The following is a 19,321-nucleotide window of genomic DNA, read 5'->3' as shown; positions in this document are numbered from 1 at the left end:
TGGGCAGGCTGATTGCACCCACGTTGATTCATTGATTGACTTGGGTACAACCAGCATGTCAGATTGTTACATGTGATTATTGCCAGTGGCTACAGCTACTAGAAATAATCACTGTGTTTTCCCAGCAGGGACGGCTCCCCATCAGAAAGCCTTTTATCTTTGTGGTAGTCATTGCTATCACACTGTCCTACTGATTCTTCACATTTGCCTTTATGACTATATCATTAGTATTATTATTATTATTATTTTATTCTTTTTGTCATTCCTTAGTTCAACATTATTGGTCTCTTTCAACAGGACTGCACCCAAAACCCAGTACACTGGATGCTCTGTACATGAAAATAACAATGGTCAAGCAGCTTTTGAAAATCCAATGTACGACACCAATGCAAAAACTGTGGAGGGGAAAGCAGTACGATTTGACCCAAATTTGAACACTGTTTGCACAATGGTATAATGCTGGAGAACTCTTATTTTTTTGATTATGAAACTGGAAAAAAAAAAGAGACATACTGCTGTGCACTCTCCGGTTCTCCGCTACTATTAAAGCACATTTTTAGGAACACAATGGGGGGTCATGGACACCCTAAGAGGAAAAAAGAATGAAGACGACTTACCGGAAAGAACTCAATCTACACTTCATGTGCGACATGGGACGTTTTCCAGCAAGACGACTGCACTCTATGAGTGCTTGATTACAATTTATTTTCTTTTTTTTGAAAAGGAGATTAATCTAAACAAGAAACTTATTTGCATATATTGGAGGAGCATCCACTATCAGTATTTACTGTGCTTTATAAACTATATTAGAAGGTCTGGAATTTAAAAAAATAAAAAAATAAAACAGAAAAAAAAATACATAAAATAAAAGAAAACATGATTATATGATAGAAAATTGCTATAATTACTGGAGACATTAAGACAAATTACAAGTATTACGTAATCAACATTTTCCTGCTTTGGCAACATGAATTAACAAAAGAAGTTCTCATCCCCCTTTTGATTTGGGTATTCCATTGTATGTTTTTAAAACTGAGAACTAAGACTGGGTATTTAATTATCTTCTATTGCTAGATGCCCCTAATGTCCTGGGCAAATACTTGTGACACATTTACAAGCATGTCTCAGATAAATTCCCTGGACAATCTTAGCTCCTGTTTTAGTACACAAAGTTAAGCACTAGATTATGCTTTTACCACCTACGTTTCAAAAACTCACAGCCTCCAATAGCATGGGTTGTCCAGGGGATTCCAACTCAGTGGTTTGTACTAGGGGATAGAGATGTATGGAATATCCAGTTCCTTTACCACCTAAGAATATCCTATTTTTCCGCCCTGACTCGTTTGTATTTTTCTACAATATCTGACTCACCATTAGTGAGCTTTGTTCATGAAATAATGTTAACTGATGTATCCCATGCTATGCATGTTCTGGTTAACAATATATTTACAGAAAGGTTTTTTTTTAAGGCATATTACAAGACAAATTAATAATGACTGAATATCCTTATACACTTCTAGGTATAAAATGCTTCCTACAATAAATTCCAACAGTCCACCTTTGCCATTGACCTTTTTATCTGGAGAGAACAGAAGTTCAGTCTGACAGCGTGACCTAAAATGATTAAGATGTAGTCTGTATTGTTTTTATTTTTTATTTTAAAAATAGAGATTATTTCAGTAATTTGTATTTATCCTCAACACAACCTTTTTTTTTATTTTTATTTTTAATTTATATTAGTTTTAGGTTTTAATTATTTGAATTATTGTTTTTATTTTCTCTGTTTTTTGGTTTTGTATGTGGAGCTAAGAGGGCCCTGGTTCAGCATTTACCATCAACTGTCACCAGTTGTAAGTCATTGTTTTAAACCAAAGAGGTCAAATTGTTTAGAAGTGCATAGTGATATTCAGTGTGCTCTAAATTTCTGCATGTTCCAGTATTCATTTCTGAACACATGTATCCTAATTTCCTTATGCATATTTTTGCATGGTCCGAAGTATGAGTTTGGGTTGCACTTCAGTTAATTATACTAACCTCATAGATGGTAATATGGTCCTTTTTGGCCTTGACTGGTAACCAGCAATAGTGATATTTTTGCAGAAGGACTAGGGTCAGTATTTGTGGGAGAATTATCCTCAGCTAGATCATTTTCAATAAAATAATGAATTTCACTGTAGCTTGGATGTTTTTTGCACTGTGCCTGCTAACACAGTGTTCAGCCAAGAGTGGGGCCAGACTGTGCATATACAAATAGTATTAATGCGTTAGGTTTAAGAGTCATGTGGCCTGGTTTAGTATTTACTCCAAGGTTGTTATCAAAGTTGTGACTGGCTGAATTTATCATTTGTAATTTTCCATGACAATAATACTAGGAGGGACTAGTGATTACAATCTAAGACAAGCAGGAAAATAATGTTTTACTGTATGTTTAAACCAACATACAATACGCTTTCTAAGGTACCCAGAATAAGTGACTAAGAACCTGTGTTGATGGGCTTTGGACTTGTGTCGATAGGCAAATGCACCTTGTGCCTGGCATCAGATTGATATTTCTCTGAGATCTTTCAGAATCTGACAGGTGAATTTGACCTGCATTCATCCTGCTTTCTGAAGTACTCAGAAAACTGATTTTGCAATCCCATAGACTTGTATAGAGAGAGAAGCGGTTCTGATGCAAACAAAGCCCATCAGCACAGGCCTTTTGGCCAACTTCACTTGTTGAATGAAATGCAGTTCCACTATTACCCCTTAAGTGACTTACTTCTCTTCATACGTTATTATGTCTTGTAGCAGCTTTACCCCTCTGTCTTTTACATTGATATGCGTGCAGAGTTACTGTATCTAATGCCGTGCACACACGGTCAGATTTTCCAATGGGAAATGTTGGATGTGAGCTTGTTGTCAAAAAGACTGACTGTGTGTATGCTCCATCAAACATTTGCTGTCGGACTTTCTGCCAACAAATGTTTCTTAGCAGGTTCTCAAATTTTCCGCCAACAAAACTTTGCTGTCGTTAAGTCCGATCATGTGTACACAAGTCCGTCGTACAAAAGTTCATGCATGCTCAGAATCAAGCAGAAGGAGCCTCACTTGCTGTTGAACTTCCTTTTTCCCGGCTCGTCGTATGTCTTGTTCCCACACTCGTAATTGTTGGCAAACATTTCTGTGACCGTGTGTATGCAAGACAAGTTTGAGCCAACAACCTTCGAACAAAAAATCCACGGTTTTGTCAGTGGAAAGTCCAATCGTGTGTACGTGGCATTAGAGCAGGCACTAAAGAGTGAAGCACATATCTTTGGGTATAATGGTAAATCTTAGCAATATCCTGAGTGTGTCTTCTGTATGCTGGTACTGTATTCACCAAAAAATTCAAAATACAGATGTTTAACTCACTTTCAGCATCTGTCTGTTGCAACTTGAATCAAATGTTAAAAGGCAGTAACCATCCACCATCGCTCAGAATCAAGTTTAATAAAACTGAGTACTCTAGATAAAGCTATACCATGGTGCCCTCTGAAGCTATGTTATATAAAATATAATATTAGTCCTCCACATCATACATAGGATGGATGCTGGAGTGGAAGGGAGAGGCCCGCCAGGTTATCTATACTTTATTTATGGTAGTCTATTCTATTACACTTTTGTGTTTGTTTGTTTTTTACTACAGAAGTACAGCTGTCCTTAAAATAATTAACACAGGTTTATTGACAGAAGAATTTAGTGAAAAGCAAAATAGGAAATATCACCTGTACCAAGCAGTTAAAGTCAGATTTTCTCCAGTAAATGAAACAATGTTGTGCTATGTTGTGGTTCCGAATATTGGTCTGAATTACTGTGGGACAGCAGATGTAAGGCTTGCACCAAGGGAATATTGTTCCCATAAAAATAGATAATAACTAAAATCTGGGAGCCTTGAGGACAGAATCTGAGAGTCAATTTGGACTGAGAGAACACCTAAAAGAAAGAAGAGTAACAGCTGTATGAGTTCCATTGGAGTTACTTTTGAATTCCATTTGAGTTCCTTTACAGGCACATTTGACTTGCAGTTGACCTCCTTTTAACTGGAAGGGGACCTGCTTTTAAGCTGTAAGTAAATGTTTTAAGTTGTATTTGCATTGAAAAACAGGGAAATTTATGGGGAGAAAAACAGTTTGATACAAACAGATACCTGTCAACAAAGTTATGAGAATTGTTTTGTGCTGCACCAAATGTAATCTGTGCTGGTAAGGTAGATTGGGAGTTCTGTTTGGGACCTTTGATTCTTGGGCTGAAGGACAGCTGTTATATCCTAGTTTTTTTTTCCTAAATTACAAGTAGGTATAGCTGTTTGATGCTGGTTTAGTTTATGAGCTTTTACCTTCTTACCTTTTGATAGATACTTTGCTCTTCACTACTGACTTGCCTTCTCTTACTTGTATACATGGGTGTTTTGAAACCAGATTTTCATAGAGCTATTGAGTCTCATTGTAGTTAATGAATAGCAGAGATTCTGAAACACAAAGAATGGAAATACAAATTCTGCAGATTTGTTGCGACTGCCTAGATTCCCAGATCACCAAAGTTATTAGGGTGTTATATATATATATATATATATATATATATATATATATATATATATATATATATATATATATATATATATATATATTGAATAGGAAAATGTAAGCTTGTTTAGGTTGGCAGTAGGATGCAGTAAGATCTAGAGTTGTCTATGATTTACCATTTTGATGATGTGAATAATAGACATACATGCAGAGGATCAAAGTTAACTGCAAATCTGGTGCTAAACAATTGGCATATCTTTTTTACAGGACTTTTATTTTTTTTATTGTTTACTGTACTACAAACTGATTGAAACATGAAAACCTCACCAAAAATCTGAATTTAAAATGCAACCTCCTTTGTGCTAAGGTTCTGCATGGCAAACCAACTGCATCAATATATATATGGACTGTGCACTTTGCAAGTGTGGTTGCTCTAGAATAATGGGAAGCTCTGCTGGCTTGCATCATCCAATCATGTACATGAAAGACTGCGGTTTTTTGCTTGAATGTGATTGGCTACTCTTTGTAAAGTGAAGCTTTACCTCATTTAATAAGCTCTGGAGCAACTGAACTTGGAAAGTGCACAGTTTATTTGCCATTAGTAAATCAACCCCATTGAGTTTTGTCGCTTACCATTTATTTAGGTAATAGTAGTAGTTAGTCAGATTCAACTTGGACTTGTTAGTAATTTTAAAGGTATCTTTTGTCACTCATCCAAATAGTTTAGAATCAAAAAAGATCTTTAGATAAGTGACAAAATATTTACAGCATTACAGAATGAGCCAATGAATTTTGAAAGCACTTAAAACTTTTCTAGGGATACAGTAAATTTGTAGTGTGATAAAAAGAAGGATGAAGCAAGGGAGCTGCCATTAGAGACTCAATTTTGTTAACTATTGGTGATAGTTTTCTGATTGCTTGCTCCAATTGTACTTTTAGTATTTGCAAATTCCAACAGCCCATCTAAAAACAATTTAGTGCATCATACCTTGGCAAATGTGGCAGCTGAAACTTAATACACTTTCTAAAAAAGTGTTGTCATTCAATAATAACTCAATAAGCACTGACTTTTGAAAACCCAGGTCTTCTGATTAAGGTATAGGAATTCTTATTGGATCTGGGGGTTTGTTAACATTAATGTGAACTAGTACTTCTAACTATTTTAATATCTCTATATTATTTTAGATGCACACATAAAACCTAATCAAATATAATGCATTGCATCAGTACAAAACAGAATTCCCATACAGGTAAATATTTTTCCTATGATTTAGCTGGCTAGAGGCTTCCAGCTTGCTCAAAATGTGCCCACTTAAGCTTTAGATCCAACAACTTTAAGCCCCTCTACACGCGGTCGGACATTCTGCCAACCAAATCCGTTGGATTTTGTCTGACGGATTTTGTCCGATACTGTTGCATACACACGGTCGGGCCAGGTTGTCGGAAAATCCGATCGTTCAGAACGTGATGACGTTATTTCGTTACGACAGGACTACATTCACGCTAGTAGCCAATAGCTTTGGTGTAGGAATTTGATCTGCGCATGCGTGGCACTTTGTCCGATCAAAATTCTCTACACATGATCAGAGTATGTCCGATCGGACCAGTTTGTCGGAAAATATTTCCAACAAGTTGGAAAATTGGGTCCGACGGATATTCCGACGGAAACAGTCCGATGCATACCACACACAGTCAGATTATCCGACAAAATGGTCCGATAGGACACATTCCAACGGAATCTCCGACTGTGTGTACAAGGGCTGAAAGAAACATACTTTTAGGACAAACAAAACATGTTCTTCTATTGCTTTTAGTGACAGTCAGGGTGATAAAATGGTAGTATGGCTCCCAATCATCTTAGAGCAGTACAGGCATCCAAAGAAAATTCTACCTAGTGTCTAGTTTAGAAGAATTATCTAGTGTACATATATGCAGCTGTAATACATTTGGAATTGGAGAAAAAAATCATATTATATTTAACCTGTCTTACCTCAATTTCACAAGAAACTATTGAAACATTGTTATTGCTAGAGTTCTTTAGTATCAAAATTGCCAATAGACCCACATTTCTTTGGGCTGTCCAAACATTAAAACGTCACCCATATAATTGAACTCAAATTGAAATTCACAAAGTTCTGGTTAACATCCTCAGTTGAGATTACCCTGGCTAGAAGCTTCTAGCTTACTCAAAATGTGCCCACTTAAGCTTTAGATCCAACAACTTAAAATACATAAATAAATAAATAAATAACTTACTTTTAGGATAAACAAAACATGTTCTTCTATTGCTTTGAGCAATAGTCAGAGTGATAAAATGGTAGGAGCAGGCACTGTAATAAACTTGGAATTGGAGAAAAAATTATTTTCTTTTTAACCTGTCTGACTTTCATTTCACAAGAAAATATTGAGACATTGTTGTTATTACTAGAGCGCTTTTCCTTGGGCTGTCCTAACCTCCATTGTTTTTTTCATTTTGAAATGTACAAAACTGTTCAGGTGGAGCCAATTTTAGAATGAATAAGCTAAACAGCTTTTGTTATTCTGTCAGCAGCATTAAATCAGCCCCATGATCAGTGCTGGATTACACTCTGTGGAGTCCCCTTGGCAGACATTATGGGCCATGATGATAATTGCCTCTGTTTGCAAAAATCAGATGATAAAAATTAGGGGACTGGCAAGAACAGGATAATATGATTATTCCGAGAGATTAAAACTTCACCCATATAATTTACCTCAATTTCATATTCACATAGTACATGTTCTTGTTGACCTCCTGGAAGTTTCAGATGGCACCATTAGTCATTTGAAAAAATATGTGATTTCCCATTATGTGACAAAACATCAGTCCAATATTCTTTTAAATACAATTGTTATCATTATTATTCAGGATTTATACAGTACAGTATAGTACCAACAGATTGCTATGATCATCAACCAACCTTAAGAAAGTTGTAGACCCCTTTCTGCTAGCTATGAAAGCATGTAAAACCACCTTTTACTAATAACATTGAAACAGATGGGGTTTACTTTTAAAATATAGGCAGAGTAACACTAAGACTATGAGATGATAATTTATATACTGACTTACATAGGAACTGTCATTGCTATCGTCTGTTGGCAAAGCTATGCTTTCACATACAGTTTTATGCACCTGCCACAACAAATCAAAGGGAAAGGTAGAATTCTACTGGGAGTGGGAGGGAGATGACAGCACTTGCATGGAATCTCATTAATATTTGATCTGCGCTGAAAAATGTAGCTCCATTATGGTAGCCGGGGGCTACAGCGAAACAGCTATGTAGTGGAAAAGACATGAAGGAATTATCTTACAAGGTTTTATTTATGTGTTAAGGTATCTTCTGTGTATGGAGTCCAGTTTGGAAGACCGGGCAGTTTCATATAAGAGGGTCTTAACATGTATGTCAGGGACAGATTAAAAAAATAATAATCTGCAATACATGCACATTTCCCCATATTATCCTTTTAAAACCCCTGCAGACAGGGAAAAAAATACCTGCTGATCGGCCAGAAATGCACACATTGCACTCTTTTGGGCTGACGACACACAACATTTCTGTGGACCACTACTCAAATCTGCCCCCATGATATTCCCCATTACATAGAAATCAGCATTTTGCAGTCACAGGTAAACAACTAGGACTCATTTGATTCTTTGAGAAAATCCAAGAAGTGTGCTCATAACAGCTCTGAATTTCTGACATGGTCCACATATTTGTTTTCCACTTCCACATCAAACAAATATAACAATATAACAGAACCATTTCAAACAGAAGAAAGTTCAAATAACAAATGAGTTAATTGTTAGGGTTTCCATATAATGATAATGAAGATACTAAACACCAAGAAAGACCAATATTTAAAAGCAATGCTGTGTAACGTTTGGCCCAGAACAGCTGGAGTTTTCCTTTTTACTTTCCTCACCTACCCTTGCACCCCTTAAAGTGGTTCTTTACACCCCTAGGGCTGTCACAGAAATCATACGATTGGGAGCTCATCCTACAAGCTCCCAATAATGACTACAGACCAAGAGCTGTGTATGTCAGCTTGGTCGCTATGCTGGAATGTGCAGTGAGCTCACTCTCAGCATGGAAATCTCAGCCCACTATGAACACATATATGGGGTGTGTGGGCATTAAAGACCACTCTCTTTGTTACTGCATAATAAGCATTACATGGCCAGCAAGAGGGGTTGGGGTTGATTTACTAAAGGCAAATCCACACTGCAAGTGCACTTGAAAGTGTACTTGGAAATGCAGTCACTGCAAATCTGAGGGGAAGATCTGAAATCAGGGGAAGCTCTGCTGATTTTATCATCCAATCATGTACAAGCAATGATGTTGTTGTTTTTATTTTCCTTGCATGTCCCCCCTCGGGTCTACAGTGACTTTTATTCCAAGTGCACTTTCAGTGCAGTTTCAAGTGCACTTGCATTGCAAAGTGGATTTGCCTTTAGTAAACAAACCACTTTGTGTTTTTGACAAAATCGCTGCAGTATATTACAATTATATACTTGAGTTTAGATATCTCTTTAAGTAATCCTGTAGTCAGGCCATGGACATTCAAAAATGCACTTATTACTAAGTGGTAAATGAGTTTTAAGCAACTTCTTACTGACCTTTGTAGCTTCAGGCTTAATAAGAAATCCATTCTTGAAATTCAACATGGTGGCAAATTGCAGGTCATCTACCCTTGCTTGTTCTGACAGCAGGGACTTGACAGCCAGCCAGCCTTGTAATGTAAGCAAACTGCAGAAGCTGACTGCAACCTGAATTTCTGAGTCTCCGACCTGACCTTTGAGGGTGAATTACTTCACAGTACCTGCAGCTGCAGAGGTCAGGGATGGCTACGGTTTCACTGTAAAGAGGAGTTCTGCCACCCCACCAAAAAATTAAAAGTCAGCAGCTACAAATACTGTAGCTGCTGACTTTTAATAATAGGACACGTACCTGTTCCCGCAATGTCGGCACCCCAGCCAATTCTCTGATTGGCTCTTGGGTGCTGCCGCTGCCATTCGTGTTGAGGTCTTTCGGCTTCACAGCTGGTTCCCTACTGTGCATGCGCAAAGCGTGCTGCACTTTCTAACTGGCCTGGCAGTGGTGGAAGGAAGAGGGGCCAAGGTCGCCGCCGCGCAATCTCATGGAAGTGGGTGATGGGTACCTGTCAAAACAGGTACCCACTCATCCCCAGAAAGGTGTCAAATGTGTCACGGGGGGATAGACAGATAAGAGGAGCTTCCACATTTGGTTGGAACTCCGCTTTAAGGAGAACTACACATTTACTCAAATTTATGCACCTTTGATTTACCCTCATTTTCTGCAAACAATATACTTATTACTCTAACAAGTATTCTTTTCCTGTCTGGATGGAAGTTAAAGTTGCGTATGCACCAGAATTGTTTATACTTGTGAATTTGCCTGAGTTTTGAACGCTTGCAGATATACCTTAGCTGCAGCATTGCACAATCGGTCAGTCTCAGGTCTGGAGCAATCAAGTCTTGCCAAACACGAGAACATAAAATAATTTATTCTGATACCTAGGTTGTTTATAGAGATGTCCTAAAAAGTAAACACAATTAGTAATGACGACCTTGAAGCTGAACTCCAGGCAAATATAAAAGGCACAAATGAATGCAGTTCTGTATTTATATAAGTACCTAAATTTGACTGGTATCAGGCTTTTGCAGTTCTTGTATAGCAGAGCTCAGACTGGGTGAGTGACAAGCAGCACAAGTAGCCAGCCAGTTCTGAGAGAGCAGGAGAGAACAGGATGACCGGGAAAATTAGCTTACTACAATCTGTTGCTTTTATATTCAGTTACATATTGGGGGTGGACAGAAGTCCTAGAAGTGTTATTGAACTGCATCAGATAGGTCACCAAACAGGAGTGGCAAAACTGAATGAATAGAAAAAATATCAAATATCCTGCAGGCAAATCTGGCTCCTTATATGTATTTCACCTGTGTATGTAGCTGTTTGCATGGATTTCAGCTTTAAATGCAACATGAAGCCCCTTTCATGCATCTGTGTTAAAAACAGTTTTTAACATATGTCTTTTTAGAGCATTATTTAAATGATTTGGATATTGTTTTATGCATTTTGAGTGTATTATTGAAATTGAATGAATACATAAAAAAAAACACTTACATAAAAAAAACACTTAAATGCCCAAAAATGCATCAGAAAGCACTGTAATACACAACCAGTGTTCTAAAATTAAACTTAAATATATGTTTGTTAAAACACATGAGAAAGTGACCTTAGTATCTGGAATACAGACCTATGGGTTTACAATTTAAAATCTTAACCTTTTACTTTGTTTCAGTAAGTCTGCAGATGTTACACTGTATTGTGATTATTGTATAAGGCACTGAAAAGAGGAATGCTATGTAAAGTGCAATATCGCATAACAACCAGGCAACGCCTACATTACCATCTAAAGCAGGATAATGGTGCTCAATTATTAATTTTTTATTTTTTCCTGAAAGTGCTTTTTTTTGAATATTAACATGCTGGTTTCTTATGATAAACCAGTGCAGTTCCCAATAGTATTTAATAAATCTGATTTTATATTAATACTTATTAAGACATGATCTAGGGGCCTTCAATAATAGAAGAGAGAGCGAGAGGGAGAGAGAGTGGGATGTATTTTACATCATCCATGTGTTATTAAAGCTGAACTCCAAGCAGAAAAAAAAAAATCACAATTTAATCATGTATTCATTAAAAAGATTAAATGCATTTTTATAGCCACTTTACCTCCGAAAGATTTACTCCCTTCCTGACCAGGCTATTTTTAGCAATACGGCACTGCGTTATTTTAACTGAGAATTGCGCGGTCGTGCAACACTCTAGCCAAATAAAATGTATGTCCTTTTTCCCACAAATAGAGCTTTCTTTTGTTGCTATTTGATCACCTCTGTGCTTTTTATTTTTTATGCTATAGATAAAGAATGACTGACAATTTTGAGGGAAAAAAACTATATTTTGTACTTTCTGCTATAAAACATATTCAATCAAAACTTAAAAAAAATCTAATTTCTTCATCAATTTAGGCCAATATGTATTCTGCTATATATTTTTGGTAAAAAAAAATCCTAATAAGCGTATATTGATTGGTTTACGCAAAAGTTATGTGCAAAAGTTATAGCGTCTACAAACTATGGGATATTTTTATTTATTTATTTATTTTTTACTAGTAATGGCGGTGATCAATGACTTATAGTGGGACTGTGATCTTGCAGTGGAAAAATCTGACACCTAACTGACACTTTTGACACTTTTTGTGAACCAGTGACACTAATACAAGTCAAAGGGTTAACTGTGTGCCTAGCTAGTGTTTCAGTGTAGTGGGGGAGGTGATTTTACTAGTGGAAGGCATGGATTGCTGTTTCTGATTTAGAGAATCACAGGCTCCATGCATTCATTGCAATCTGCCATGTTTACATAGACAGAATGTCATTCTGCCTCTGTACCGAACGATCAGCAGGTGCCGATGGACATGCGGGACCCACTGATCAGCTCCCATTCTGAAAAATCACAGTGGGAATGTGGTGCACTCGCCCGGATACCCGGAAGTGTAGGGTCATGTGTGTGTATATATATATATATATATATATATATATATATATATATATATATATACATGATCCTGCGCAACGTGGCCACCCTGTAGCAGTATATCTGCTATGGAGTGGTCAGCAAGTGGATAGAGCAACTAGTACTAAACCTGAATCTACTTGTTATAAATTCCCTGTAGAGTAGAGGTCCTACCAAGTGAGGGAGAAGCAACACAAGGAGCCAGTCAGCTGTCACTGAGTGCTCATTTGCTCACTGAATGCTCATTCAGAGATGAGGTCATTGATCTACTGCTTCTACTTCACCATCCAGTCAAAGGCTGGGGAGGGCAAAACCTGTTAGTAGCTGCACAGAAATAATGGGTCTCAGAGCTGGCTGTGCTGTATGGCTGAACTGGGTTAAGCTCCGCACATAAAGGCCGAATATCATCCGAAATCAGCCGGGAAAGTAGATACCGGCTGACATTCAGCCCGTGTGTATGGGTCCTTGTTTGACAGAAGCCAATGGCTTCTGTCGAATGAACTTCCTGGGAAACCAGCAGCCGAATAGCATCCGATCAGCACTCTCAGCAAATGGCTGCTAGCGCTGACCGATGTGTTCTGGCGCCGGGATGATCGCCCTGTCAGAACACGACAGCTCAGCGGGGAGATAATTGTACTAAAATCACATTGTTAGTACAACAACCTCTTCAAGAGCTCCTCAGTTGGTTTACCATGTGTACCAAGCTTGTCTCACTATAGTAATGTAAGTCTAACGTATGAACGGATGTACAAAACCTTTTAGTTTCCTTATGTTTATTTCAGTTAAATATTTAGCAGTTTTCCTGGAGTTCAGTTTTAATATATACAGAAGTAGTAAGGTGAATGAAAATCCACATGGTTTTGTATCTGTAAGGCCGCGTACACACGGGCGGACTGTCTGACGGACTTGGTCTGCTGAAACGTGTTTCAGCGGACAGTCCGCTCGTGTGTGGACTTCAGCGGACTTTTTCAGCGGACAGTCTGGCGGACTAAGTCTTTCGGAATTTCCGTAATATTGTCCGTCCAACTTTGGTTTCAGCGGACAGTCCGCTCGTGAGTAGGCAAGTTGGACGGACTAAGTATGGCGCATGCTCAGAAAGGATTTACACGCCCGAAGGTTGCATTGCAGTGTATTGGACGTCGTATTTCTAGTCCCGTCGTACGCGCTGTACACATCATCGCGCAAGCTTTCAACGGACTGTCTGTTCATCGTGTGTGGTCAAGTCCGTTCATTCAAAAGTAGGACGGACTGTCTGTCGGATTGTCTGACGGACTTAGTTGGCCAGACAGTCCGCCCGTGTGTACGTGGCCTAAGTTGCACCTAGAGCAGTCAAAAATAAAATATATTATCTTATTAGTCTATGTGCAGTAGGTTACTTCTGCACCAAATGGAAACGTTTTTCAGTAGCTTGTAAACTTCAAATGCTGTCATATGTTTAATCCCAAACCAGGATTAAAAACCTTCACCTTCAATTTCAAACCCAGCAGCCAGTGTTCCAGATACAAAGGTAAAAAGAAATAATGGAACCAAAGGTTCTCCCTATTGCTTTATTATTTTATTTTATTTTATTTACAGTGACTTACTTTACTTATTAATGCAGGATTTGATTTACAATATGGAATACATTTTACAATATCTTGCAGAATGTCTATTTGCTTCAAGTACCAATTGACATCTTTTGTTTTATCTATCTATCTATCTACTGTTTTATATCTAACCTGGTTGGTTTACTGAACTAACATAAATGTTTACACTCTTTGCTAAAACATTGCCAATAAGGCTTCACATTTTATAGAATTTCTGCAGCTGCTATGTTTACACACAAAATAATATTGAGGAAAACTTAAATTGATACCCCCCCCCCCCCCAAATATCTAAAGGGAAATGTATATAAAAATAATTATGGGAGCTTTCACCTGCACAGATTTTTATAAAAAGAAGCTATTTTGACAAAATAAAAGTATATACAATTTTTTTTTCTTGATTCCTCAAGCACTTTCCTGAAATAAAATTTTTGCATGTATAACAAAAAATTATATAACATAAGCACTCTCAGACTGCATTGTAGAGGAAAAAATTTTGAAGAGTTCAGGACCTTCTATGTTACCAAATGTGGTAGCTTGGCAGCTCTGAGATCATCCTTAACTGTGTGTATTTTATTACATATAATATATGAATATATATTTTCCCAAATTAAATTATTACAAAAGCTTAATATAAACAATTCTATACAAAAATGGGTTCCGAATGTTTACAATGAGATTAAGTAACATTTTCCAACTGTTATATTCACATTATACAAATATATATATATATCTATACACACAAACATATAACACAGTATATAACATACACTTGTTGGTAATGCCAGGATGACAAAAATATATATTTACTGACAGGCATAACAATTTCTACATAATCCGCACGAAAGTTTAGCTAGGTGACTATATAGTTTAAAATCATTATTTTTCAAAAATCATAATTTCACAATGCATTACTTATCATTTTATGATTCATTTCCATTTTAAAGTTGCAAATATGAAGTACAAGCAGTTTCTTGCATTTAAAAAAAATTATATTTCTATTTGCTTATATATTGTGGTTAGTAAAAGAACAACAAAGGAAAAGAAAAACTTTTGATTCTTTGTTTTATGTGTGTTTTTTGGTTTGCTTTTGTTTTATTTTATTTGAGTTAGGTGGGTTTGATTTTAGGTGGTTAGGTTTTATGTTTGTTTTTACATTCTGATAACATGTGTCTGCAGTTTAACTAAAGGTTCATAGAACAAAACATAGTATGTTGTGAATTTTAGCAGAGTGAAACATTTTTCTGCAAACTAATTTACAAAATACTAAAAGTGAAAGAAGACCACTGATCTTGCACATCTTAGAACTTTAGACACATTACCTTTTATTGCTTTTAGTTTTTTTGCATCATTTTCTTATTTGAAACACAGATCAAAAAGAAACACACATAGGGTTATTTTAATCAGTAAATCTATTCTGACCTGAAAGAGGTGATACTAAATAAATAATTTAATCAAGCAGAAACGTATTTATTTGACCCATCTTTTCTTTTTTATAGTTAGGTTTTATCAGGAAAAATAGGCGATGCCGTAAAACTGACTGAACGTTAATTTGCCATGTGCTACAATAAAATTGTAAAAAGTTAAATTCATTTCAATGTTTCCATTGAACGGAAACTGCCGCCTTCAACAGATTTAGGTTTCAGCGATAATTCCTAATTTTACCTGCTGGTTAAAATTACGGAACATCAAATTTCCTATCAAAATGTGTGGCTTTTGTGAGAATTCATCGGAGTTGCTAAAGCAGTAGAAATGGTTCACTTATCAAATGTAAATGTCCATCAAGCATAGTAAATAATATAAAGTTGTGTATACTTCAACCACTCAATCATATGCGTAAGAGAAATCTTTTTTTTTGTCCTTTTTTACCCTTGGACATGATAGAGGACTCTGAAGTCAACACAGCTTCACCCTGTTTACTAGCTAAATTAATGCTGACTTAGCAATGTTATCTAAGTGAACAACCTTTACTTCTTTAGCATGTAAACTACATTGTATAAGAATAATGCCGCATACACGCGGTCGGAATTTCGGCCAGCAAAAGACTGATGAAAGCATTTCATCTGAAAATGTGACCGTGTGTATGCTCCATCGGAATTTTGCTGGCTGAATTTCCACCAGCAAAGGATTGAGAGCATGTTCTCAATTTTTCAGACGGAAAAAGTTTTGTGTGTATGCAATTCCGACACGCAAAAACTCACGTATGCTCAGATTCAACTACGAGGCATAAGCTATTGGCTACTGGCTATTGAACTTCTTTTTTCTAGTCCCATCATACGTACTGTATGTCACCGCATTCTTGATGGTCAGAATTTGGTGTGACCGTGTGTATGCAAGACAGCTTGAGCGAAATCCATCAGAGCTTTTTCCGACCAAAATTACGATCATGTGTATGCGGCATAAGACCATTGCTCCTAGTAAACAAAATAGGGATAAGGGAATTATCATAGTTCAAAGTAGTGCTGAAGAAGGTAGGTACTCCACCCTGTAAAACAAAAAGGAGTTTTCCATCTAAATTGATCATTTTTATTTTTAATTTCCTGTGGCTGGAGTTTGGCTGCAGCAAAAGTAGGTACGTCTTGTCATTCTTATGCTGCATACACACGACTGGAATTTCCAACAGCAAATGTTCTATGGGAGCTTGTTGTCAGAAATTCCGACCACGTGTAGGCTCCATCGGACATTTTTTGACGGAATTTCCGACAACAAAAATTCGAGAGCTGGTTCTCAAATTTTTCAACAACAAAATCCATTGTCGGAAATTCTGATCGTATGTACATATCAAGCAGAAGAGCGGCACTGGCTATTGAACTTAATTTTTCTCAGCCCGTCATATGTGTTGTACGACACCGTGTTCTTGATGTTCGGAATTTCCGACAACATTTGTGTGACCGTGTGTATGCAAGACAAGTTTGAGCCAACATCCGTTGGAAATAAATCCAGGATTTTGTTGTCCGAACGTGTGTACGCGGCATTAAAGTTCTGGGCCTATTTGAATGTACTTTTCCTAATAGAAAGATTGCATAACAAAGCTGGATGGCTTTCTCAGCCATTAGCATTTTTTTCTGGAAAATAAACTTGTAATTAGTGCAAATTAATTTGACATTTTTCTGTCATTGTGAAACTGAGAAATAGAGAGATAAGAAATTCTGCCAGGTATTTTGTTCTTGCACCTGGTTTAAGATGACATAACTGGAACTAGAAAAATTGACAGCAGAGTGGAAATCCCCTTTATAAACAGAAAGCAGATAGGTGGCCTCTCTCGTGTCATGCCACGTATGCGTACCATGAGTTATTAATTAAGCTTTGTATTGTGTAAGTTCTAAAAAATATGGTATTATGGGATTTTGTATTTTTCTAACAAGTCCGTTCCAGATATAATTTTTTTTACAGAAAAAAAAAAGTTTGAGAGTAAATACCCAGTTGACATGGTGCCTGTCAGAATCAGTTATTAAACTGTAAAATGTTACTCCAGTTTGAAAAAAAAAGTTGCATTTGAGGTTCTTTGATGCACCCAAAACACCCCAGCACACATTTCCACTGGAATTCATTTCAATACTTGCTATTTATTTGATGTTAGAATGAATGCAATAAGTATGATTATACATTCTTGAGAAAAGCAACTTATTTAGGAAAAAAAAAATGAAAAAAATAAATAAAAAAACACGAATGGACAATGTTTCTTTGTCATCTGGCTACTCCTCTTATATCAATGCATACACTTTTGTAAAGAAATATATTTTTATGGAAAATAAATTTGTAAAAGTATGATGTAAATTTTCAGTGCAATGTAAACAAAATAAAATTAATAATTCATTTTAAATGTGCTGGTGTATCTGGCATTTTTTGTTGAAAATCTTTTTTTTTTTTCATTTTTTGTTCCTACTAGCAATGATGCTAATTTACTAAATGGGTTGCGTATATTTACTGAAATAAAAGTCCTCAAGTGAAAAGGATGCCAAAGTGGCACTGGATTTCAGTAGAGAGAGCAGTAGGTGAAACGTAAACTTCAACTCTGGACAATCGGGTCCAAATAAGGTGCTTAAGGCCGGGTTCACATATGTTCGGCTGTGGTACCCAGCATTGAGGCCAGTTCATTCCTGTTCACTGCTTCAGGTGCAAATCACATCAAAATTTTTGCCTGAATTCGCACCTGAACCAGATAACAAACACTCACAGGACCCTTTTGGAATGTGGACCGCAGCCACCATGGACATGTGTTAACTGGCTCCATTGAGAGCCGGTCACACTCGCATGTCATGCAAATTGGATGCAAGGAAATTCAGCGGAGGGGACCAGGAGTGTCTGTGGGGGAACCAAGAGGATTGGGGCTGCTCTGTGTAATGGTTTTAGTAAGCATAGCATATTTATTAATGCCATCTGGTCCAGTTTCCCTGTCCTGGTTACACCAGTTAAATTGGGTTTGCTCCAACATCCAGGGCTGCTGGTAAGGCAGTAAAACTGGCATATATAAAAATCATGTGAGTCTACTCTCATTATTATAGTTTTATCCCTATTGTGTGGTCTCCAGTACAATATTTGTATAATTGAAATCATTTCCCCTCTCAAGTGTCTCTTCTCCAGAGAGAACAAGTTCAGTGCGGTCCTCCAGTCCCTTTATTAGTTTCATTGCCTTTCTCTGGACTCTCTCCAGTTCCAGAACATCCTTCCTGAGGACTGGTGCTCAGAACTGGACAGCATACTCTGGGCCCAGCCAGGCCAGAGTCATGTAAAGTGGGAGAACTATAGCTTTATCTCTTGAGTTAATCCCCTGTTTAATGCATGCCAATAATCCATTTGCTTTGCTCTCAGCATCTTGGCATTGCATGGCATTGATGAGCCTGTCATCTACTAAGATCCCCAGGTTCTTTTCCTTCCTAGATTCCCGCAGAGGGAATCCCGCAGAGCCCGTTTGCCTGTTCAGAGAACAGTGAACAATTTGGGGTGTTCGTGGCAAATTCGGAAAGCCGCGGAACACCCTGTACAAGTCTATGGGAGAAATCTAAAGTGCTATTTTCTAAAGGCTAATATGTCCTAACACTGTCCTAAAAAGTGTTTGGGGACCTGGGTCCTGCCCCAGGGGACATGGATCAATGCAAAAAAAGTTTTAAAAACTGAAGTTTTTTCGGGAGCAGTGATTTTAATAATGATTAAAGTGAAACAATAAAAGTGTAATATTCCTTTAAATTTCGTACCTGGGGGGTGTCTATAGTTTGCCTGTGAAGGGGCGCATGTTTCCCGTGCTTAGAACTGTCCCTGCACAAAGTGTAATTTCTGCAGAAAAAAAAAGTCATTTAAAATCACTCGCGGCTATAATGAATTGGCTCCCATAATACAGAGAACACTCATTGAAAGTCTTTGATAAAAAAAAAAAAGTGGGGGTTTCCCCCAAATTCAATTACCAGGCCCTTCAGGTCTTGTATGGTCAAATTTTTAAAAAAAATTGACGTGGGGTTCCACCTAAATATCCATACCAGACCCTTCAGGTCCCACATATAGTCCCAGGCCACCCTGTCGAATGCCTTCTCCGCATTGAGTGATAAAAGGAATCCCCTCATCTTCCTCGTTGCAAGCCAGT

General features: G+C 37.3%; 1 protein-coding gene across 1 annotated transcript in view; it reads left to right on the top strand.

Moving 5' to 3' along the window:
- Window positions 1-17,566, top strand: part of CSMD3 (CUB and Sushi multiple domains 3) — a 1,166,690-nt gene extending 1,149,124 nt beyond the window's left edge. Inside the window, exon 70 of the mRNA XM_077493847.1 lies at window positions 298-17,566. Coding sequence (XP_077349973.1) covers window positions 298-457 — 160 coding nt within the window. The 3' untranslated portion in view covers window positions 458-17,566. The remainder of the gene's footprint in view (window positions 1-297) is intronic.
- The last annotated feature ends 1,755 nt before the right edge of the window (window positions 17,567-19,321 follow it).

The sequence above is a fragment of the Lithobates pipiens genome, unplaced genomic scaffold, assembly GCF_037356315.1.
Source record: "Lithobates pipiens isolate NorthernLeopardFrog02 unplaced genomic scaffold, aLitPip1_a1.2 Scaffold_19, whole genome shotgun sequence".
NCBI lineage: Eukaryota > Metazoa > Chordata > Amphibia > Anura > Ranidae > Lithobates > Lithobates pipiens.
Note: the sequence above shows the minus strand (reverse complement) of the source record. Positions and strands in the feature narration are given on the sequence as shown.